At 42.9% G+C, this 25,007-nt stretch overlaps 2 protein-coding genes across 2 annotated transcripts in view; both read right to left on the bottom strand.

Moving 5' to 3' along the window:
• The window catches only part of SLC20A2 (solute carrier family 20 member 2), a 74,162-nt gene extending 57,850 nt beyond the window's left edge, over positions 1-16,312 (bottom strand). The window contains exon 1 of the mRNA XM_075066054.1: positions 16,242-16,312. The gene's annotated coding sequence lies outside the window, so the exon portion shown is untranslated. The remainder of the gene's footprint in view (positions 1-16,241) is intronic.
• A 419-nt stretch (positions 16,313-16,731) lies between these two features.
• Positions 16,732-23,267, bottom strand: SMIM19 (small integral membrane protein 19). The gene is made up of 3 exons (XM_032796577.2): positions 23,104-23,267; positions 21,870-21,994; positions 16,732-18,240 (listed from the first exon to the last, which is right to left on the bottom strand). The coding sequence occupies exons 1-3, from the start codon at positions 23,265-23,267 to the stop codon at positions 18,176-18,178; spliced, it is 354 nt and encodes a 117-aa protein (XP_032652468.1). The 3' UTR covers positions 16,732-18,175.
• Positions 23,268-25,007: the final 1,740 nt, after the last annotated feature.

The following is a 25,007-nucleotide window of genomic DNA, read 5'->3' as shown; positions in this document are numbered from 1 at the left end:
AAATGTTCAGGTTTTCATGTTCCAAACTAATGGATGGTAGCTGATTTTTTGTGCGTCAGCAGCTGAAGAATCCTGAAAAGGTTTTAGTATTGCATCAGGAGTAACTTCTCAGAACGGACGGTCTATCCAGGTGTTTATATGGTCCCATCACTGAAGTACTGGAGTGTCTCACCTTAGCTGGGAGCTACTAATGGATCAGTATGCCATATACAGTTATACAGTGCATTTTTAAAAATGGACGTCACTGATAAAAATCTCTAAAAGCAGACACTTTGAACCCAATTATAGTTTAGTAATTCAGTTATATGGGAATTTTCAGTTACATGGGAATTTTCATTGTTTCTTTACCTAGCAAAATAATACTGGTTTGAATACAGTTGTTGGCTAGGAAGGTGAGTCAGGATATACTGTCCATTATGGTGTCTAAAATATCTGTTCCCTTATCATAAACTCTAAACCATTTCCAACACATTAATAAATTCATCTAATTACATTTATTTACTCCAAAGCGAAATTATACAAATTATTCATTAAAAAACTATACCTATCAACAACTAATCTTATAAATTTTTGATACATAAAAATCCCAACCCCCAAAGCCAAGCATTTAGTCATGATGCAAAAAATAACTAACAATTTATTAAAGGTAGGACACCATTACAGTTACATTGTTTTCTTCAGATTAGAAAGACCAGCAGATTTCTTATCTACCTTCATCAGAAACACTATTAAATACAGAAAACTATATTAAACGTTAAGATTTTAAATGTACATGTCAAGCAAACTTTAAAGGCCCCCTTGCACATACTGATTATAAACAATGAGGTATAATTACATGATCATAACATATTAGGCAATATCACGTGTAGCTTGAAAATCACTCAGGTAGTGCAGAACATGGCTAGCTGTTATTTGGAGATGCTTCATACAGAGGCCAAGATGTTAAAAAATAAGAACCTAAAGTTATGTTTCTGAATAAGTAACCTGACTTTCAGAAGTCCTGAACACCCAGCAGCTCCCCACTAACATCAATGGGAGTTGCTGGCCATTCTGACTTTTGAAAATCACTTTATTTATTCAAGACCCAAAACTTTAGGTGATTTTTGAACAGCTTGGCAAAAGTATTTAGCAGTATTTCACATGATACCTGTGCAGCATGGTCTCCAAGGACTTCCCAATTCATTTTACGGTGCAATTCAAGGTGATGGTTTCAACTTCTAAATCCCTATATGATTTGGGCCCTAGCTACTTTAGATCACCTCTCACTGTGCCTCATATTGTGGCCAGTGGAATCAGTTCAAGTGCCTCAGCAAACAGTCCCTTGGTTTAGACGGAAAGAAGCTGATCACAAGCTCTGCTCAGTGAAGAACACTCAACTCTGGAACATACCTTCAACCTTTGGTCACGCAAAGCCAACATCCATGGGCCTATGCAGCACACGAACAAGCTTATCCTGTTTCCCCAGGAGCTTGAAGAGGAGCAGGGATTTGAGAAGAAGAGAAGTTGGGAAGTAAAAGTTCCTAGTTCTTTTGGGCTGAACATTTTGGGAAGACTGATAACCAGTTCAATTTTTTTAAAGTTTATTTGATATTGACATGCACCTAGAGTACAGCACAGGAACATTTTATAAAGTAAATATACCATGGGGCAAATAGAACAAGAGGGGCCTGGAGTTTTTTCCTTGGATTTAAATGCACATTTATAATATTTTGTATTACAAGTTGCTTTGTTAAATATAAGCAAAGCCCAGCTATGCCATGTTCTGTAACTGATACATGCTGAAAACTTCTCTAGGAACTTCCTATGTTCCTATAAAAAGAAAATCTGTTTCCAAAATACAAAGAAGCAGCTATCCAATCATCAAGAAAAATCTAAGTGCAGTGAACTCATACTTTTTCTGAGAGTGAATTCAAAGGAAAGTCAGGATTGTATTAAAGACACAGATATGAGTTCTATTTTTTTAAAATTTCCAGAACAGAGAAACAAGAAGTGTTATAGTTCATGAATGAAGGAGAACAAAAAAAAAGTTATGTGCGTATGTGGAACGTCCTCTCTCAGATCCTGAAGTCCCTGCTTCCTCCTATAAAGCCTGGATCTACATTTCCCTCTTCTTTGCCCATGCTCTTCTCACAGGGCTTGGTCTCAGAAACATCCAATGCCTGCAATGAAAACTTGAGCCAACTTCTTAAATTTGTGACTCTTCTTCATTCCGACTCATCCAACAGACTTCCATTTCCAAGAAGCTCCTCATCATGAGACCTGTATCTCAAGAAGCAAAACAGGAAACATCACAGGGGTGAAAAAAAGAAGGATGCACAACAACTTTCCTCTGTGTCTTTAATAAAATCCTAACTTTGATTTGAGATCCTTTTAGGAAAAAGGAATTTTATTGCAAGACCAGAGAGTTCCCATACTGCCAGCACTGGGGTCAACAGTACAATCTCTTCATTTGAGCCTCTGTCCATGATAACATGGTGAAAGGAGGAAAGCTTATGCTATCCTTACGTGCCCTGGAGGATGGGATCTATTGCTAAAGCCTCTGGATATAATCTCCAGCAGCCAGTTCAGCTAAAAGAAGTTGCCAACTCATCCACTGCGGAATGAGATTTAAGTTCTTTCTTTCCAGGTTCCTTCTGAGGGACTCCCTAGATCTAGAATTCTATGCCACAATAATGATGGAAAACATATTACACACCCCCAAAATGCAAATCTTTCCTCTAGGTTTCCTCACTGTATTTTCTCTTTCTAAGCCTGTCTTCTAGGGAAGATGACTTCCAGGGCACAGACATTCTGATAATGTATCTTGTAAAACACGAGTGCAAAACAAATACATAACTGCCACCCAGGCATATGCTCCACTGACCTTACAGTAATCTAACCATGAGGTTACAAAGGATTGTATTACTCTGTGAAGTCCACATCCCAAAATAAGTGTTGCAGGCTTCTGGTCTTTTTGCTAGTAGTTCCCCCAATCTACCAACATAACCCTCAGTTTTACCTCAGCTGGTTTATTCTCATCTGAGTCCTGAGACCAACCAGACCGCAGCACTTTCCAAGTCAAATGAGAGGAAAGCATGGCAATGAGAGTCACCCAGAGACTGGAGACACCCTAACTCAAAGTGCCTCATGGTCTCACATAGACACAAAATTGGAGGGGGTGACAGAACAGAACTCTGCAACAGTCACAAACCCCTCTAGGCAGAGGAGCAGTTACCCAAAACTGCTCTCTAATTCTTTCACAGAGAACAGAACAGATACTAAAGCAATTCCATCTGTCCCTACTAGGGGCAAGGCCATCTTTAAACACACACCAGCACCAAAATCCCCAGAGAACCACAACACATTCCACTTTATCAGCTGCCATCCCAAATTCCTTAAATTCCAACTCCCATGAGTCTAACCTCCTGAGATTAAATACAAATCCCTCCTTCCTTCTTTAATCTATTTAATGATAGCATTCTAGCAACACAGGGACACTTTGCCCCACAATAGACTGCACAATTAACACCCCTCAACCTGCTCCAAATGACAGACCAATCACGCTAGTTCCTCTTACATCTCTAGCAAGAAGGGATGAGCATACAGGTGGGTTCTCACTCTCTATTGCCCGAGGGCTTGTGCTTTGAGCCTTGTAGATTACAGTAGATGAGGTGACTCGGGACTAAAGCCTGGATGGATACAGAAAGAAACCTTATGATCTGTCCTCAGTGTCCTTTCCAGGGGACATTTGAGAATCTGCTAGAGGGAAATCACAATAAATCCCAAGTGCTCGGGCATTACAGTGTTGAGGCCCACCTGAAATATATTTGCATCATTTTTGTGAATTTCTCAAGAATCCCAGGCTCTCTCGAGTTGTTTTCTTCAAACAGACCTGTGATACAACCAGCCCGCAAGTTCTGTGCCTTGATCAGCATGCCACCTAACAAGTAACATGCTGACAGAGAAGAGGGCTACCACAGAGTTCAGGAGTTTAACGGAATGCCATGGAGCAGAGACAGACAAAGAGTGGACTAAACTGCAAAAGTCTTCCACCCAGCAGAACATTAGGAATTTTCACCACTGGACTGAGAGGTACCCTTTCCTCAGGTCTAACCTCACCAGCCAGTCTTCCTGCATCAGGATATACCTTAAAACATGGATCTTCCACCACGCTACATAATTTGCATAAAGGGAGAAACTGGTATCTCTAAGTTTTAAATTGCTGTCTTCACCAGTCTCAGTGGACACAGATATGTGTATCTGTATCCAAGAATCTCAGTGGATTCTGTACTCTTTATCATGCATGTATAGAGAGTACAGGATATCTAAGTACATTTTTTGAACATTATGCGTGGAAAGACACCTGTGGGAAGTATCTAAGGATCTTGGAATAGCTGAGCCAAAATATACAAGAAAAATCAAACTCTGTCTACTACCTTGAAGCTCAGACCAGTGGAGACCTTTAATGATTTTTTTCAAGGAAGGGGAAAACATTTACTTACTAGAGGGTTGAGACCAACTTCGACCCTTGTTGTTGTACCAATACTGCCAGGAGGATCCTCTAGCTCACTAAAAACTGCTGGAGCTATTAGCAGTATTAGTGTGCTCTGCCTTACTCTGACCATCAAAAGAGCAACCCCTTTTCTCTTCTGCTCTTGCTGAAATCCCCAGTGTTCGACAGAACACCCTTTAAAGTCAATTTGTACTTCAAACAACAAGGGTGTGTTCTTGTATTTCTTGATATCCTTCAGAAAACTAATCTGCAAAAAGCAGCCTGCTTGTACAAGATCTTATTTCTTTATAATATGTTACATACTGGTACTGCAGTAGTGCATAGAGTGATCCTGGGCTCCATAGTTGTGTAAGACGTTAGTATTACCAAGAAGGTAGTCCTCTGGATCCTTTCTTTTAATACCACTTCAACAAAAGTTGTCATTTTTTCATTAAAAAAAATATAGAAAACTGAGCCCACAGTGTGCAGTAGCTTGCCTTGTAAAACTTCAAAGGACCCACCTCAATCCTTCTCATGGGAACTCTATCCAGATAGGACACCATAGCTGATCACAAGAACTGCCATATCAGATCAAGTCTGTGGTCTGTCTAATCTATAATCCTGGCTCTCACTGTGACCAGTATCAGATGCTTCAGAGGAAGATGCAAGAAATTCTATAGTGGACAATGATGTAATTTTCCCACAGGAGAAATTCATTCCCAACCTCATCAGATAGTATGAAGGTTTATATCTCTAATTTATTTTTAATCCTATTTAATATAACTCTGAGTGTTCTCATTATCTATATAAATGTCTAATCCTCCTTGGAAACTCACTAAGCTTTTGGCTTCAATAACATCATGTGGCATGAGTATGCACCGTGTATCAAGGTTTTTAATGTGCTGCTTTTCAATTTAATTGAATGTCCTCTTGTTCTTGTAGTGGGAAAACAGGTGATGCTATTTACCTTCTCTATTCCAGTCTTCATTCAAAGTCTCTCCATACCTCTGATACTTTTTCATTATCCACCACTGAAGCCCCATATTTCTGCTGTATGTATTTTTGGATGGTCTGACCATGACTGAACACCATCTTCCAGGTGAGCGTGAGCCATTGGTTTATACATAAACAGTCCACTCAAACTTTAACAGAGGGCACTGGACACAGGCCCATTTCCCTTCTTTCCCAACATCTTTAACCAAGTAACAAATCATCCTAAATCGCTAAGCTCTATTAAGGACTACTAACACAAACTGGGGTAAAGTGAAATATAATTCCTCTCACTGTCAGTCCAGAAAAACCTGATGCCCAAATTTATGAGGTTATGAGAAGGTTGGCATTTATTCAACCAATTGCTTTTCCCTCCAGATCCACTCATAAGTTCACCTTCCTGCTTTCCCCATTTTGTGCATCAGTATCAAGAGTTGATTTCTAGAGAAATTACCTTAAAATACCTTCCTCAAAAGCACTTGCCCCTTGTCCTCCTTCCCCTCCTGCGGGGGAGACCAACAGATTCCAAGGAATAATCAATAACGGTCCTGGCCCTTCCCCACTGCCCTTCACAAACCAAGATGAACAAAGGTCCAAATCACATGTTGCAGCACAGTGCTGCTCCCAGACCCCATAACCACATCAACAGTAGCAGAAATTCAAGCAAAGAAGTTTAGTGTTGGGCCCTCACAACATTGCTACTGTCCAAGCAGAATAGCAGTAGTGATGGAGTGCTCTGCTGCCTTCAGCTGTGGCAGAGATACTCTTAGGAGCAGTAAGAGCAACACTGGTTCATCAGTTTTAGGTCATTAATGGACTTAGCATGCTAAAGCTTTGGGATCTGCAGAAACAGAGTCAGGATAAAGAAATCTGTTACAACGCATAGGCGAGAGAGCTTTAGCTGCTACAATTTTCAATAAGTTGTGCTAGAAATAGACAAAAAGTTGTACACCTCTACCCCTTTATAATGCCACCCGTTATAACACGAATTCGGATATAATGCGGCAAAGCAGCGTTCCAGGGCGGCGGGGTTGTGCATTCCAGCGGATCAAATCAAGTTTGATATAACATGGTTTCACCTAGAATGCGGTAAGATTTTTTTGGCTCCTGAGGACAGTGTTATATCAAGGTAAAGGTGTATTTCTTACACTCTACATTTACCTAAAGCCAGAAAAAAAAATCCATCTTCCACATACAGGTCATGTAAATGTATCAATGAGAATAGTTATGGACATAAATTTTTCCAAGTCTTGCCCATGCACCAACTTCTATCAATGCACAGCTCATCACCAAAAAGAAGGAAAATCGCTGCAAGTTTATTTAATGGCTCCACTGCTGTTTAACTTGATAGACATGGGTAAAGAGGACAGGTAAAGACAGTCAAGAACCCTTTCTCTCCACTCCACCTCTTCCCACCTCTGAAAACAATCTCAGCCCTCCTCTTCTTCTAGCCATCCTTTCTTCATCTTAAACACTAAAGAAATGGATGTGGGAGGCTTATATCAGCTACCAATTTGTGATCCTAATCTAAATTTTCCACTAAAGTTGAGCTACAAAAAATATGCCCTTTTTATGCTTAAGTTTTCTATCTGCTGTCAATAAAATGTATCTACTAAGCTACTGCTTGATTTTATGAAACTAGTGTCTCAGACTAATTCTGATATTGCTCAACATGGCCTACAGCAATATCTTAATATAGTAAAAGGGAGTAGGTTAAATGCACTCACAGCTCCATGATGGTTAAAGTTCATAACAGCTGCTCTATTCATGGAAAGACATCTGAGAAACATGCCATAAATAAAATGATCACATGGAATCCCCTTGCACAACCAGTGTACATCTTTCTACCCAGGAATTTAGACTTCACACCCCACCGTGTCAGTCAAAAGAATGTTACAGGCTATTCTTTCCAGATGATACAGGCGATATTTTAGTAAGCAGTACATCCACTTAGTGTTCGGTTCTCTCTAAAGATAACTTTCTATTTTGCATTACAAAAAAAAAAGTCTCTAGGATAACAGATGTTGAGTGCCGTATTTTAAAAACCCTCACTTCTGTGGAAAAGGGGAATCAATCTATATAGTTGCTGACTAGGATTCTGACCTTGCCAACACTTATGCACATGCTTTATTTTACACATGAATGTAGCCCCACATGTACAGTTAGGCACATCTGTGCGTGTAGGACTGGGGCCCTAGTCAGCACCTTAATGAGACTACCCATGTGAATAGTTAAGCATAAGTTTATGCAGAATCTAAGTTTGTATTTATATATACAAAGTTGATTTTGCTTCTACCGCTCCGATTTCACTAAATCCTCCTAGTTTAAATTAGTCCTCTTCAGATTTCACCACTAAACCAAGCCTCCTAAAATATTTCATTCATAGACCTCTGCCAGGGAGGAGGAGGAGGAGTTGTTTTTTTTTAAAGGGATGTGGGGGTGTAATTGACAAGAATGCTGAAAAAGTATTTGAAAAATGGGGAGATTTTTCAGTTATGAAAAGGTTACCAGGTTTTGCCATTGTGTATCTTAAATTAATAAAACGGGCTTGGCTCACAAAGTTAAAATTTGATCTATTGTTTTTCTAATTCAAGTTTGGTTCCTTTGACTATTTGTCAAATCTATTAGTCTTGGAATTTGGAATTATTTTTATTAAACTATAGTAACACCCTCAATTTTAGACATTCCACACAGAGATCAGACGAAGAGCTAAGCTTTCACTCTTTAAAAAATACCTCGCTCCTAGCCCTTTACCTTGCCTAAAACCCTTCATAAAGATTGATAACGCTCCCGACTGGCTGGCTAAATGCTCCCTGCACTTTCCGCCCACTGGCGAAGCAGCATTTTTGATTCCCCCATCTCACAGCAAAGCCCTTCATTCTTTTTTACTCTTGGTATCAGGATCTTTGCATTCCTTACACCTTCTGCTGAAACAGCAGCAAAATCTTCCTCCCTTTACAACCTCCATCAGACAACTGTCATAGGCTTCAGTAACTCTGCTGGCATGCTATTAAGCTTCCAGTGCCTGCCCCTTCACCATCCCTCCCAAATGAGGGTGTCCCCAGGAAGGTAGGAAGGAGTGTTTGTGCTGCATTCAGCATCTGAAGGTGACACCAGGAAACACCCTTCCCTTCCTCCCTCCCACCTCAGCCCTTATAACACTTGTAGAGCAGAACTGGAAAGCAGATGATCTTACCTCCACTCTCATGAGTCTGAAGCACTAAGCCTTCTATTCCTAAGCAGCAGCTGTCTCATGTCCACATCAAAGGCTACATCTTCAAAGAACGATCATGTCAGTGAAACAGGTTACAACATAAGGGCACCTCCTACAATGGTTAAAACACAGTCCAAGCATGTGATGTGGACAGAATAGTCTTTTACTCATTTTCCTCAAACTATAGGCATGACCAAACTGAGACCTGGAGTGGTCAATCTTGTAGCCAGGTCTTCTCACACTACTGTTCTTGCAGTGCATTGGGCCAAAGACAGAAGGGAGCTAATACTGCTGTGTTTCCCTCCAACGAAAGTTACTTCTCCCCCCCTCCCCCCCCGCGGAAGGCATCTAGTGATAGTCTTCTGTCTCTCACATGAGGAAGGTAAGTAGTGGCAAACTCTTCAACTCTCCCCTGCACAGGAGCTGGGCAGCAGAATATTCACCTTAGTGGGGGTATGGAATTGCATCTTGCCCCATGGCTATGGCACTCTTGACCTCAGAGGAATTTTAAAAGAGGGAGTCATGCTTCAGGAAGCAGAGAATCATGAGACCATGACAAGCCTCCCTACTGATCACACAAAATTAGGCTGCTTTAGAAGGGGAGCACACTGGAGCCCAGCACAATCAGCCGGGCTTCTAGTCGATCCTGCCCATTCATATATACATATAAGTAAAATTACTGAGTTATAAAAAGATTCATAGTCATGGTAATTTCTTTTGACATGGTTAATGATTTAAGGTTACAAAAGAGACTTCCGTGCAAGGCATCCTGGGGTGAAGGCATCATTAATATTATTTATTTGTATTTCTTAGTGCCTAGGAGCCTCAGTCATGGACCAGGACCCCACTGTGCTAAGTGCTGTACAAACAGAATAAAAACAATCCCTGTCCCAAAGAGCTTACAATCCAAGTATAAAACAAGAGACAATAGATGGATGCAGACAGGGGAGTACGAGTAAACCATGCAACAGTACTGTTCAGCATGATAGGCTGTGATCTTATCAGGATTGTCTTCCCACTTTCAGAGCCCCTAGTGTTGTTGGGCAGTGTAAGTCCTCCAGAGGTTTCTTCTGTGGTTCTTACAATGTATCACATGGAGGCTTAAAACCAAGTTCTGACAGAGTTTAACATCTTGTAAGCACCATGCCCTGGAGCTCCTGGGCCATACCATGATTTTTGTAAGGCTTTTGATACGGTCCCACATGACATTCTCATAAGCAAACTAGAGAAGCGTAATCTATAAATTATTATACAATGAGTGCGCATCTGCTTGAAAGACTGTACTCAAGGAATAGTTAGCAATGGTTCACTGTCAAACTGGGAGAGCATATCTATGGGGTCCTGTAGGGGTCAGTCATGGGTCTGGTACTATTTAGTGTTTTCATTAATGGTTTGGATAATGGAGTGGAGAGTACACTTACAAAATCTGTGGATGACACCAACCAGGGTGAGACTGCAAGCACCTTGGAGAACAGGATTAGAACTCAAAACAATCCTGACAAATTAGAAAATTGCTCTGAAATCAATGAGATGAAATCCAATATGTGCAAAGTACTACAATTAGGAAGGAAAAATCAAATGCATAACTATGAAATGGGGAATAATCAGCTAAATGGTAGTTCTGCTGAAAAAAATTTAGGGGTTATAGTGGATCACAAATAGAATACGAGTCAATCATGTGAGGTAGTTGAGAAAAAGGCTCTGGGGTGTATTAACACAAATGTCATACATCAGACTTGGAAGGTAATTGCCCCACTCTACTCAGCACTGGTGAGGCCTCAGCTGTCTCCAATTCTGGGCACCACCCTTCAGCAAACATGTGGACAAACTGGAGAGTCCAGAGGAGAGCAACAAGGTTTAGAAAATCTGATCTATGAGGAAAAGTAAACACAACAACTGGGCATGTTTAGTCTTGTGAAAAGATGACTAAGGGGGGAACCTGTCACCTTACCACAAACTTCAAATATGTTAACAGCTGTTAGAAAGAAGCTAGTGATCAATTGTTCTCCACATCCACTGAAGACAGAACAAGAAGTAAAAAGCTTGATCTACAGGAAGGGAGATTTAGGTTAAATATTAGGAAAACTTTCTAACTATAACGGTAATCAAGCTCTTCCAAAGGAGGTTGTGGAATCTCCATCATGGGATGTTTGAAGAACAGGTTGGACAAACTCCTGTCAGTGGTGGTCTAGGTTACTTGACCCTGTCTCAACACAAAGGGTTAGACTCGATGACCTCTCGAAGTCCCACATTTCTCATCAGGTGTAAACTGGCAAAGCTCCATTGATTTCAGTGGAGATATACCAATTTACGCTAGGCTGAGGATGTGACCCTATTAATTTTAGCAAAGCCTGAAATTTGTCTGTGTGTGTCAGTGGGGACATATTTCAATTATCGTAACTGGCAAAGTTCATTAGAAAACTTAAGCGCTCCTATATGATTGTTCTCACAAACAATACAAGTATGTGACTCCTAAGAACCACATTTGCAGCTTCATTAAATTTATAAGCTCTGCCAGCACAATTTAGGTATGCACAATACTAAGCAAAACCATAATTTTAGTTATTACCAAAAGATTATTTTTTACCACTCAAACAGAAGTGCTTAAATTAGGATAGTTAAGATTAGTTAAAATTATAGGACCTCATTTTCAAAAAAGCTCCTATTTAGGCATCTAATTAAGTGGCCATATTTTCAAGAGCCTCAGCACCTAACAACTCCCCTGGAGAGCAGTGAGAGCTGCCAGATGCCGTGCAATTTTAAAAATCTAACCTGTAATTTACAGAAACTAGTTAATGTTTATAAAGTACTTTGAAGACAGAACTTAGCTCTGTTACTTTTAGCATTTAATTCAATATTCTCAGACTCATGGTATCACTTCTTAAAAAACCCTGGAGTTGTGTGCAAAAAGCAAGTTAAAAACATTTGCAGCCATAACCCTGGAACATCAATGTTACAGCTGAACAAAACCAGACTATGAAAGCTCTCCTTTACACACTTTCTGTGATTATACAGCACTACCTTGTATCTAGATTCCATAACATCTTTTTATATAGGGCTGAGCAATCTAACAGGAAATATAATCATCCATCTCTATGTAACATTCTCCAAAACAAATGCAGCTTACGTAAAACCTGGCACACAGTTTTTAAAAAAATCACAAATATGTCTTGTCCAATGAGATCCAATAATCTAGTAAGAATAAAGTCAACAGGAAAATTAGTAATGAGATATCCTGTATGTTCTTATTAGTCAAGTTATTATGAATTGATGCAGGAAATTTGATTTATCATTTCAACACCAGATGCTACAATCTTACATATGTCCCTTCGTTGGTATAGGTCTTTATTACCATGAAAGTAACTAGCTTTTTCACATTGTCAATATTGACTATTAACTGGTAAATGCTAAAGACATCTTACAAATGTATAATCTAAATTGTACATATTTAAAAGTTACCTGCTGGCTGCTTTGTCTGCATTGTTAAATTCAAAACAACAGTACTCTCTCTCACATCTACCCTAAACTATCACGCAACATTAAATATAATACAGGAACCAAATGATGTAGTGAATGACTTGCTGAAATTTAATGTAGTATTACCCAACAGAGGGAAAAAAAATATAACCACATCTCTCATTTATTGTTCAAGCACCATTCTTCACAAGCCACTACAAGTAGTGATCTCTTTACTGTAAAATATATATTCTGGACAACAAGATTTCATTCTTCTTGTTCCATCTTAAAATAACCAAACTATCTCGGCTCTTCAAAGTAAAAGTCATAAGAGCTAAACATAATCTGCTTTAATATCTGTACCCTGATTCCATGAAAACAAACACAGCTTCATACTATTACAGAATTTCTGAATATTTCACAGTTGCTCCCAGCTCGGTTTAGCAGAAACCTGGAAAATTCTTAGCTTCTGTACATAGAAAGATAATTTTGATTAGTAAATTGGAAAGATTTTTTAAAATATTTTATTAAAACAAACAAGGAGTATTAGAAGTAGTTGATAGACATAGCCACACTTCCATTTTACAGATTAGTGAGTACCATGAAAGAGACTCCAGTTTTCCAAACACTATTTTTTATAATTTTAAACAAATCCAAAAAATTAAAGTATTTACTCAAGGATTCAACATCTTATTTCTCAGTCTGTAAGCCAGTTCTTTTCACTGATGACAGTGTGAAACTTCTGAAATCCAGTCATGAATCATCAGGACCTTTTCCAATTTCCATTATTGTGAGATACGTATTGTACAGAAAAGGAATATTCAGAACTCTGCTTGTGTGAAGTTGAGTCATCTTCTGGAGGGGTATTAAAAAGAACCATCCACAGACCCAGTGGATACACTATTTGGATTCATTTACTGTATTGTACACAGTATGTTGGATGCTTAATTATTGCCTACCCATGTAACATTACTACTAACTAAAGGACAGTAATTTTGGTTGTTTCCACTACATTAATTTTGCTAGCCCACATTTCTCAATCCCTTCCCTCACAGAGACCAATACATCTCTTTGTCTCTTTTTTCCCCTTTTCCTCAACTAGGAAAGAAAGCAATTTCTCTACTAGTCAGTCTACACTGATGCTGGAACCAGGGACTTTGCAAGAGCCATCTTTAAAGGGAGAAATTGAAATTAGTCAATTTCACAAAAAGCAAAAATCATTTTGGTTATCTCTGCTCTGCCCATGCTCCCTGGCAACCCTTCTCCTCCCCTTCCTCCTTCCCCTCTCACCCCCCAGTCCTCCCCCCCCCCCCAAAAAAAAACACCAAGGGGGAAAAACCCTCCCAACAACATTTTTGATTATTTAAAACTTGCATCTCCTATTTTGTGGAAAAACTACAAACATGAGAAATTGACAGACTTCACGTGAAATAAGAGTGTACAAAGTGGAAAAAAATATATTTTCCTCTGATTTATTTCATTTAAGGTAATGGACATTTTACTAGTAATATTAATAGGTACAATATTTTAGATGAGATTTAAGTTTCTAGTAAGATTATATTTAAAAGGTTATGTCAAGACTGCCATATTTCCATAAACTGTATTATAAAGCATTGGTAATCAACTAGCAGCTGTTCCCAAACTTTATTGGTTCATATACTACCTTCTTAAAAATTGTTGTGAAGTGAGTTGATAGAACATCGAATTCACATCCTGCCAATGGTTTACACACATCTGTTTGGGAATGCCCGAACTAGTGGATAACCTGTTCTTATTAACACAGATTCAGTGGGAAGGCAGACAAGGTCTATGCACAGTCAATCACACTACATCCCTAGCATTTGTTTTAGATAGGGACAGCATTTCCTGCCTCTCCAGTCTTCTGATACAGGGACTGATTTTAATGAGAGACTGCACATTTTCATTAATAGTTAAGCACTTTATTCTTAAATTCCTTCAGAACTACTGGGTATATATCATCCAGTCCTAGTAACTTGTTATTTTTCCAGTATCTCCTCCTTTGACATATCAGTCTCTGACAGCATCTGAACTTTCATGCCTAAAAATCATAGGTCTGGGGTAGGTCTGTGATGAAGCCTAATAAAAAGAATCATTAGTTTTCCACGATGTCCATTTCCTCTTAATTACTCCCTTTACTCTTTGCTAGTTCATGAACATAACAATTCTCACAGGCTTCTTGCTTCTAGAAGCTCTTATTAAATAATTTCTTATTTGTTTATATCTCTTTGGATCTTTGCCCTTCAAGCTTCCTCTTAGTCCTCCTAATTTCCATTTACTTGCATTTGTTCTTTTCTATTGGTATCACATGGACTAAGGATAAATCTACACTAGAAACGCTGCAGCTGTAGCCAGGGCTGCCGAGAGCAGGTTCTGGCCCCAGTGAAAAACAATTTTCAGGCCCCCCAGCAAAGGTGGACCGGCTAAACAGGGCCGACGAAGCCGGGGAAGCTGGGCCCCCTTCCGGACCGCCGGGCCCCGGTAATTTATACCAGCTTCCTCTATCCCCCTTTGACCCTGGCTGTAGCATAGACATTTACTATAGCAATGGACAGGGTTCTTCCATTGCTGTAGTAAATCCATCTCTCTGAGAAGCGATAGTTTGCCCACCCCAATCTATGGCCCATGGGTCGTTTTAAGACGACCCTCAAGCTCCTGCTGCGGAGTGGGATCTGGGGCTTGCCCCCTTCTGGTGCTGCAGCCAGGGAGCAGGGTTGGGGCCACTCCACGTGGCTCCCAGAAGCAGCTGCATTGCCCCGCTCCAGTACTCCAGCCTGGAAGCAGGGTCAGGGACCGCCTCACGTGGCTCCCAGAATCAGTGACATGGTCCCACTCTGGCTCCTATGCACTCCAATGGCCCCCTCCGGCGCTCCAATGGTAGCTGCAAGGGTGGTGCCTGTGGATGGGGCAGCATGCAGAGCTGCCTGGCCGAGCCTCCGCGTAGGAGCCAGTGAAAGGACATGCTGCTGCTTCCCGGAGCTGTTTGAGATAAGCCCCCTCCGGAGCCTTCACACTTGAGCCTCTCCCTATGCCCCAGCCCTGATCCCCTCTCCCACCCTCTGAACCCCTTGATCCCTGCCCAAAGCACCCTCCTGCACCCCAAACCTCTCATCCCCAGAGCCCACACCCTCAGCACGATCCTGCACCCCAACCCCGATCCCCTCCCACCCTCCAAACTCCTCAGCCCCAGCCTAGAGCACTGTCCTACATCCCAAACTCCTCATCCCCAGCCCCCTTCCTCAACCCATTCTGTGAGCATTCACAGCCCACCATACAACTTCTATTCCCAGATGTGGCCCTTGAGCCAAAAAGTTTGCCCACCCCAGTGATAGATCAAAAGAATTCTTCTATCTACTGGCTTATACCAGACATGAAGTTTTTCACAGCCCTGGGGATGTCGCTGGGCTGATCCCTTTGCTCCGCAGACCTGCCCTAACTTGAATAGTCTCCATCATCAAGGTAACATTTTTAGTTTCCCTAATTCTGCCTGCACAGGGTTTTTAACTACATCCTTCACTTAAAAAAAAAAAAAAAAAAGTCTAAAGGTTAGTGCCGCGGTGTTTGCTCCCTGAGCCTGCTCCACGGCCGCGTGTCTCGGCACCAGGACACGCACTGAACAGCCGCTGCGGAGTGTTGGGTTCGCTGGGGCCCACGCGAGCCCTGGCGTCTGAACTCGGCCGGTCGGAGGGGGAGGGGGAGGGGAGAGGCGGAAGCCCTCGCGCGGGCTCGAAACAGCCGCTCTCGCTCCGGGGCAGCTCGGGGGCAGGTCGTCCTGGCCGGGGCTGGCGGACAACCCACCAGCGCACTGGACCTTGTCCTGGGGACCCCCCTTACGGCGGGTCTCTCTGCGCCCTCCAGCCAGCCTCTCGCCACGGGCCGGGGATTGAGGGGTTGTGGCGCCAGGCGGGCCCCGAGGGCTAGGAGCCGGCTGGGGCAGCCCATCGCCCAGCGGCACCGGCCGCTCCGCCGGCTGAGAGCGGCGGTAACGTCCGCCCGGAGAGCTGACTGGAAACCCGCTCCGGGGACGTTCCCTCGCCCCAGGCCGACACACACCGGGGGAGCTGCGCCGCGCGCGCGGCAGCTCCTACTTACGCCCAGCCGGCGCCTTCCACCTCGCGCTCGCACAGGCACAGGCAGACTCCCCCCGCGCGCGCCGCGGACCCGATACGGAAACGCGGAGGGCGCGACGACACGGCCCGTCGTCACTTCTGGGGCCACAGACTGGGCCCGGTGGCCGAAGAGGTGCGCGCGCCTGCTAGGGCGTGCCGCGGCCCCGGCGCGCCGCACGGGCCTGAGGCGGCCGCTATTCCCCGCCCCGGCTCCTCGGGCTGACCCCTGTCGCCCCCCGGCCGCCCTTCGCCGCAAGGCGTCACAGCAGGACACTCCCGGGTTCCGCGGTGAAGGGCCCGGAGCTCGTTCTTCACTCGCCCACCGCCATCGTGGAGATCTGCTCTGGTCGCCGGGGGGCAAGGAAGCGTCACTCCCTCCAGGGTGTCTCGGGAGCTGCATGTAAACGCCAGGCTCGTGTCCCCCAAAGCCCACTGTAGCCAAGAAAATTTCTCAGAAAAGCTCTTCATTCAACTTCAGTTCAATATGTATTTTACTATTAAATGCCATTAAACAAATTAAAACATAATACAAAAAACAACATTTCACATACCCAGGAGTACTTTAAGGGGAAATTAAGGCTGAAAATCAGGATAAAACTTCCCAATATGAGATCTAATCTTCCAAAGGAAGATCCACCACTTGAAATTTACAAGTAGAAGCTTTAGTATAAATACCATCCTTCACTAGCAGAAGGACAGACATAAATTAATAGGTTTCTTCAATCTCTAATTTCTCTGATATCCAACATGTTTACAAGTTTAACTTCCCTGCCCACTGAATATTATTTTACAGATGTATTCACCTGCATTTTTCCTGTCAGAATCATCATTTCCTCCCTCTATTTCTCTCTATGTATTATTTCTCCATCTGTACAGATTACAGTTTATACAGCTCTACTGGCATATTAAAGGATACAAGTCAGATTTTCTGTCCCAATCTGATCCTAAGAGACTCACCAGTTTGCACAGGCTCATAACTGCCCCTGGGACTGGGGGAGGACATAAGAATGGCCATACTGGATCAGACTAATGGTCCATCTTCCAACAGTGGCCAATCTCAGGTGCTTCAGAGGGAATGAAAAGAACAGGCAATCAAGTGCTCCAGCTAGCCAGGGAGAGACCTCACTTAGCTAGCTGGTTTATTGGAGTCCTATCTAATTTTAATAATCTTTGCTACAGCATTTCAATATACAGTCCTTTAGCAAACAAGACTTATGTACTACCCTTCTGATCTTAGCTTTCATTAAAGCTTTAGCATGGAAAAGGTGCAGTACTATAATTATGCTCTCTGTACAGACGAAAATTTCATTTTTTTCCTTTTTTCCATAAGGCCAATGATATAAATTTCTGGCTCTCAAGAGCTATTCATTTCAGCTGTGAATTTACAGCAGCACAATTATGTGTACTGTACGTGTTCTGTAGTCCCTTACAGCAGAAGACAATGGTGTTCAAATGAGACATACAACTTGGCAATGTTCAGGCACATAGGCACTGCATGACTTTTCCATGTGTTCCCCTAAGAAACCATCAGAGGAGGAGACAGACAGTAGAAACTTACCCAATAACCCCAATGTCCTCTACTGCCATGTTGCAAAAATACCCCTGGTTCAGCAAAGGAGCTGATCACCAAAGTACTGGCAACAGTGGAAAGCACTGGAACATTTTGAACATCTGTTTAGTATGGACTACAGCCATCTTCCCTCAAGTGTTTCTTTGAGCATTTCATTTTTAAAGAATCAGCAGATGTTTGGTAAGTATCTAAACAGGTCCAAAGAAAAGTTTCCAAGAAATATATTTATAGGAGAGGTTTTTTAAAAAAACATATGCCATTGAAGTTCCTTTGAAAATGACTCCATACCAACTCCCCTAGCATTATTAGCACTGTAAAAATTGCTTGAGTTCCCATAATTTGAGACTTCATTCCATTAAGAGCTGTACGCTGTCAGTCTGTTTCTGTGGCGGCTGCTGGTCATACTTCCTTGCTGGAAAAGAGTTAAAACATAATTAAATTATGTTATCCCTTATACTCTATAAAGGCATGGTGATCACTGGGAAGGTGGGTTTAACAGGAAGAGTAGCTCTGGTATGAGACCAGTCTTGGTCTGTAATTTAAATAAATGTTTCAATGAAGGAAAACTACTGATTTCACAAAATTTCCAATTCATTAAATTTGGAGGCAGTAACTACTCAACAAAAATTAGATGTTATGTTCCACTTAAACTGACAGGGTGTAAGAACCCTTAATGCCGCAATTTGTTATTTTTTAATTGAAGACAACAGTAAAGGATGCAAATATATATACACAACACTACTGAGAAAGTTGTGTGGGCATGAATCAATCTATTACAACTTGTAAAAGATTCTAATTAGTAAGAATATAGTCCCACTCTCTGTGACTAAAAAGCTCTAGAGACTACTAAGAAAAAAAGGATTAGCCAAGTTTATTACCCAGTGGAAACTACCTGGGCAATAAACTTGATTTAAGCAACTTCTAATATGCCAATTGTGACCATGAAGCAAAGTATCTCAGCCTGAGATAAACTATTTATAAAGACAGCTCATAACTTCAGAAGGGGTGGGAGAGTTGGACACTCAATCCAGCTCACCTGTTCTGGAAACCCAGAGGGTAGACTTAAGACATCCTAATGAAAGACAAGGGAGATGGAAAGGAGAGTTGTCACCCCAGATGGGAAGGGAAACATCTGGGATACATCCTGAAATCTTTCAGTCACAAACGCGGACAGAAAGGGGAGAGGATCTCCCTAAATTTTTCTAAACAATTACCTCTATATCTTCAAAGACAATTAAAGCACTAGCAAAACTCATAATGGTGAGAAACTATCTATTCCACTCTCTGAGGTATCCAGTTGCCAGTGAGCACAAGTCGCATTATTTGGCAGTGATTTGAAAGCAGAAGCTACCATCAGCATCAGCTGTACACAGCAGAATGCACAATGAAGGCTGCTTTTAAAAGAGAACTGGATAAATTCATGGTGGTTAAGTCCATAAATGGCTATTAGCCAGGATGGGTAAGGAATAGTGTCCCTAGCCTCTGTTTGTCAGAGGATGGAGATGGATGGCAGGAGACAGATCACTTGATCATTGCCTGTTAGGTTCATTCCCTCTGGGGCACCTGGCAATGGCCACTGTTGGTAGAGAGATACTGGGCTAGATGGACCTTTGGTCTGACCCGGTATGGCCGTTCTTATGTTCTGAACTACTCCAATAGGTGAGTGCAGGTACACAATGGTTCAATACCTTTAGTCAAATTTCTCTCCAAAGACTTCTCCCCAAATGGATACGCCTTTCCGGGACTGCCTCCTGTGATGACATTGCTCAGACTTACTGCCATTGACCCACTGAGACAGTCCTGGCAAAACCTATACTGCCAATTTATATATACTCAGAAGTTATAAGGAAACAATGCAAAGTTATGGTTCCCACAGCAACTCTAGCTATACTCTTGCATATATATGGTATATTTTATTACTGTAGATTAAATGAATGCATAAGCGCTATATGGCCATTGTGGGCCTGGTAAGAACCCCAAAAAACGTACTTTCTTCTAACAATCCTTTTCAGAAGGTATACACTGTAACAGATGCACACATTTGGATTTTGTGCTTCCAGTCTAAAACCAGCTGAAAACTCCCATACCTGAAGAGTTCTGAAGGATGCTAGCTCCCAGTGTAATGGGCTCCCTGATGCTTCTAGCTGCCATGGAAGTTTGGAGTATCAACATATCAAACATATCTCCAACTATGCAGGGAAAGCAGCTGGAAGGTGACAAGGATCTATTACAATTTGTACCTTATGAAAATAATTCCATCCACCCCACCTATATCAACAGTTTTAAAATAATCCCCCTCTTGGAGGCTATAAAGTTCAAAGAGGTCTCCACAGAAAGAGAAAACTAGCACCCAAGGGATCAATGAACAAAAAAGTTGAACTGCCAATTGCAGTTTTCCAGCACCAATTTGGAGTAAACAAACCACTCCTAGAACCATCATTATAAATATCCCACATCTACTGTGGAAACATCCCATCATTCTCCAGCTAAGCGGGGGGAGGAAGAGGAGCAGTATCAACCCTGCAGTATGTAAGTAAAGGTATACCACCACCAGAAAGTGCTGAAGAGTTTTCTAGAAACAGAATCCTTTCCCCATAAAACAAGAACTTCTAAAAAGTAAGCACTCAGAGGAGCATAGGAACCTGTTAACCAGAGATCATGACTGATACTGACCCACCCATTCAGTTTAAGAACCATCTATCAATGAGTGAGTTCATCACAAAGATCAGTTCAGCCAGTCTGCAATCATGCTGTTCCTTGCCAAAAACGCAACTCAGAACACATAGGCCCATCAATGGCCATTAGCTAAGATGATCAGGGTTGCAACCACATACTCTGGGTGTCCTAAGCCTCTAACTGCCAGAATCTGGGAGTGAATAACCCGGGATGGATCACTCGATAACTGCCCTGGTCTGTTCATTTCCTCTGAAGCATCTGGTATTGGCCAGTCAGAAGAAGGATACTGGGCTAGATGGGCCATTGGTCTGACCTAGTATGGCCCTTCTTATGTTCTTAGTTTGTGGGACACTAAAAATTCCCACACCAGAAGGGCAGTAGGATATGGGAGATGTGATCCTGTCCTTCCTTGCTCATTCATAGATTAGATGGTGGCCTGATTTTAGAATTGAAACCACCTTTTAGACACCAGGACTCAAAAACACTAGATATTTCTTGGTCATCTACCCTTTCATAACTGTGTATGGTGATTATTCATTGGGGTGGAGGGATGCCATCAGGGAGCTTTTTGAGGGTCACTGATTCTGAGGGTGTGCCTGAGATGGGCCAAGTGTCAGAGCAGCCCCTTGGAGCTCAGCTCTGCCACACTGCCTCCTATGCCAATCTGGGGGTGGCTGGTGCAGCTCTGACAGCTACATACCAATGAAGAGTTGCCCAACACCAGGGAAATTCCCTGATGACCATTTACGGCCAGATCCCACTCCCCTTGTGCCATCTGAACAGATACAGTTGGTATTGTAATAAAGAATTGGGAACTGTTGGTACACATAAAAGATACACATACAATAATAAAACTTTCATGGAAGCAAAGTTAGGCCAATGCTGAGAGCCTATGAAAATCCCACCTTGAGCTCTTTGCAGTTATAAATCTTCTGTTGCACATTAGTATTTGGAGGTCAGACTAGATGATCATAATGGTCCCTTCTGGCCTTAAGAGCTATTTCTAATTGCCACATTAGATTCATTACTCATACAGTAGGGGCCTGATTCTGCAATGTGCTGCACATGGTGAATTTGCATAAAGCCCTATTGAACTTACCATATTTCAGGGTCAGAGCCTTACATGAGAGTTGCACATGTGTGAGGATAGAACTAGGCCCTTAGATATTCCATAATTGTTAGTTTCCGACAATGTAGAACCTTTCACAAAACAGCTCAGGGCGCCCTCAGTGTAAGATTCTGAGTTTTGTTCTACTCGTAATACAAAGAGCTACAGCGTCCAAACATTTACTCCATTTTAAAACATGCATCTTTCTTTGATTGTTCAGGAATCTGAACATCGCAGAGGTGAGAGCATGATCTTACCGAGAGAATACATCTCTAATTGTTGTCGTAAGCGAATTTTTTTCATACTGTCATAAAAGTTTGGCTCTGGCGGTGCCTCTGCTGTAGGAGGCACTGTGAATATTCGCATGATCTTCCTTTTATTCCTAAAATACAGAAAGGAATATTAAATAACTTGTAACACAAAATTTCCAAGTATTTAAAAAAGAGTATCTTCCAGGGTCTTTATTTACAAGCTAAGTATTAAAAGACTACCTTGAGCACAACAAATTTCATGTGGTGGGAATGGGGCTGAGGGGTTTGTAGTGTGGAATGGGGCTCAGGACTGGGGCAGAGGGTTGGGGTGCAAGCTATAGGGTGGGGCCACAGATGAGCAGTTTGGGGTGCAAACTGCCCCAGGGCTGCAGAGGGGAGAGAGTATTCCTTCCCAACCCTCTCTTGCCACGGCAGCTGTGGACTGGGTGCGGGGCTCCTCTCCCCTGCAGCTCCGGTGGAGCAGGGCTGGGGAAGAGGCACCTCTCCCCACCTGCCTGTGTGGCCTTTGAGAGCTTGCTGCACAGCCACACAGTTTACAGCGAACGTAGGTTCAGAACGGCTAGTGGAGGGGAGACAGACTGGGGAGCTAGAGAGGTGACAGCATTGAGCTGAGGGCTAAAAGGACACATGGAGAAAGGGGCAGATATGCATGACTGAATGGGACAGGCTGCGGTCAGCCAGGGTCTACACGGTGGATGGTCCCCAACAGTCCTTCCCCCTCTTCAAAAAACTGTTCCATACTTCTCCCACCCACATCAAACAACCCTACAGGTTTACTCCCAGGCTCCTTTCCTCCCCCTGAGCTCCTCCATTACCACGGCTCCCCAAAGACTTTGGACTGCTTCTGAGGGGTGCAGGAAATAGATTTCCGTATCGTAGCCTAAATAAATTATTACTGAGAGTTCCGAATTAATATGCCTAGTCAGGAATCTATTTGTCAAGCCGCCGTTTCCTGAATCGTTTGTTGTTGTTCTCTGTCTTGTCGATAACATACTTGCAGGCGGGTGTTTTCAAACACGTCACCCCACTAACTCAAGCTGGCCCGATTCCAGGGGGCCTGTTTGACGAACAAATCATGCACCATTTCAAGTTGTGTTTTGGCACAGAAATCCCCGCGGTGCCGGCGTGCAGCCCCCCGGGGGCCAGGCCCAGCTCAGCCGGGCTGGAAGGAAAGGCCCCCGGCCGTGCGCTGGGCGGGCTGCGGCGGGGCTCCCCTCACCGGCGGGCGTAGACCAGCAGCGCCAGGCTGGCCAGCACCACCAGCAGGTAGACGTTGGTAGCCTCGTTCCAGGCCTCGTGCACCGAGTAGTCGATGGCGTCGCTGTCGCTCATGACACCGGGCCCCACGGCGCCCCCGCCCGCGCCTGCCGCCCCCGCTGCCATAACCGGCGCCCGCTCCCCCGGGTACACCACACTGGGGCGCACCGGACGTGAGGTCACGGGTCCCGAAGTCACTTCCGGGGGCGGGGCTAGCCGGCGGCGGGCTGAGGCGCCGGGCTGCCGAAAAGGCGGGATACGCGCGGCCCCGTGCGGGGCTGCGCCGCTCACTGGCGGACACGCCCCCTCCGTCGGCGTGGGAGGCAGCGGCCGCCCAGGGGTCGCGGCTGGCTCTGGGGAGCAGCACGAGGGGTGCCCAGCGCAGACGAGCCCTAAGGCTAGTTCAGCCCTGGAGCGGGTTACCGCGGCCTCGCTGCCCCAGGAATCGCGCCGAGGCTCAAGGCCCGGGGCGGGGGGTGTCCCTGTTAGACGTTTTGCAGAACAGGTGGTGTCAGACAAACAGCTAGGGATGGTCTAGGTATAACTCGCCCTGCCTCTGCATGCGGGGAGGCGGGCTGCAGTAGATCATTTCTTGAGGTCCCTCCTGCCTCACATTTTTATGATTATCACAGGAACTGGGGTCTTAAACTCCCAAAATCGTGACCCAGCAAGAATGTCAGTCCTGAAGAGTATCAGACAAAGCAGATTGTGTTATATCAGAATAAAAATTACAAACCCAATCCCTGTAAAAACCAACCATTTTGGCCTTTTGCTGCATGGGACTGAATAGCTCCACCACACAGCATTGGGCAACAAGAGTTAAAGAACACCAGGCTGTTAGGCATAATTATATTTCGTTGACACATAATAGCATACAGTTAAGGTGTAGTGTAACCACTGAGAGGAATTTACCACTTAGCAAACATTTAATTAACATTGGTTCACATGGAATTTAAACCTTCTTAACTTCAGTGCTCTAGTGTAAGATAAATGTTGTGTAATGCTGTTAGTTTTTGTCATTGATCACTGAAATTTTTTTGTCCTTTTTACAGCATTTTGAAACCACCTGATAAATTTTATTAGGTGTCTTTTAAATAGTATTTTAAATACTATCTGAACAGCAAATTATAGCCTCAAAAGGAAAAAAATAGAAGATAGGTCTGGTCAGGTCAAACAAACCTGATTTCATCCTTTCATGAGATTACAATTTTGGTTGTCATAGCTAAAGATAAATGCATAGATGAAACTACTTAAACTTCTGTAAGGCATTTGACTTAGTACTGCATGGCATTCCATTAAAAATTAGGACTATACAATAACAATTAAGCACATGTTCAATGAGTTAAGAACTAACTGACAGATCTCAAAAAGTAGTCAATAGAGAATCCCCATTGAATGGGTGTGTTTCTAGAGCGGTGCCATCAGCATTGGTTCTAGGACTGACTATGCAACAGTTGTATCAATTATTTGGAAATAAATAAAAAATCACTGCTAATAATATTTGCAGATGACACAGATTGGTGGAATGGTAAAATATGATGAGGATAGGGCAATTATACAGAAATATATTTTAATACAACCAAATACAAGGTCGTACTTACAAAATGGAAAAATAAACTCTGGAAAACAGTAATTCTACAAAAATTAGGGGTTATACTGGACAAGCAACAACATAAGCTCCCAGTGCAATGCTGTGGCAAAACCAGCTAATGTGATACATGGACATATAAATGGGGAGTAGGGAGGAGCTTTTACTTATGTATACAGCATTGGTGAGCCTGATATTGAAATATGTCCAGTTCTGGTGTGCACATTTTAAAAAGGTTGTTGAAATATTGGAGAGAGCACAGAAAAGAGCCCCACAAA

The sequence above is a fragment of the Chelonoidis abingdonii genome, chromosome 5, assembly GCF_003597395.2.
Source record: "Chelonoidis abingdonii isolate Lonesome George chromosome 5, CheloAbing_2.0, whole genome shotgun sequence".
Classification (NCBI taxonomy): domain Eukaryota; kingdom Metazoa; phylum Chordata; order Testudines; family Testudinidae; genus Chelonoidis; species Chelonoidis abingdonii.
This window is presented reverse-complemented; position numbering and strand designations above follow the sequence as displayed.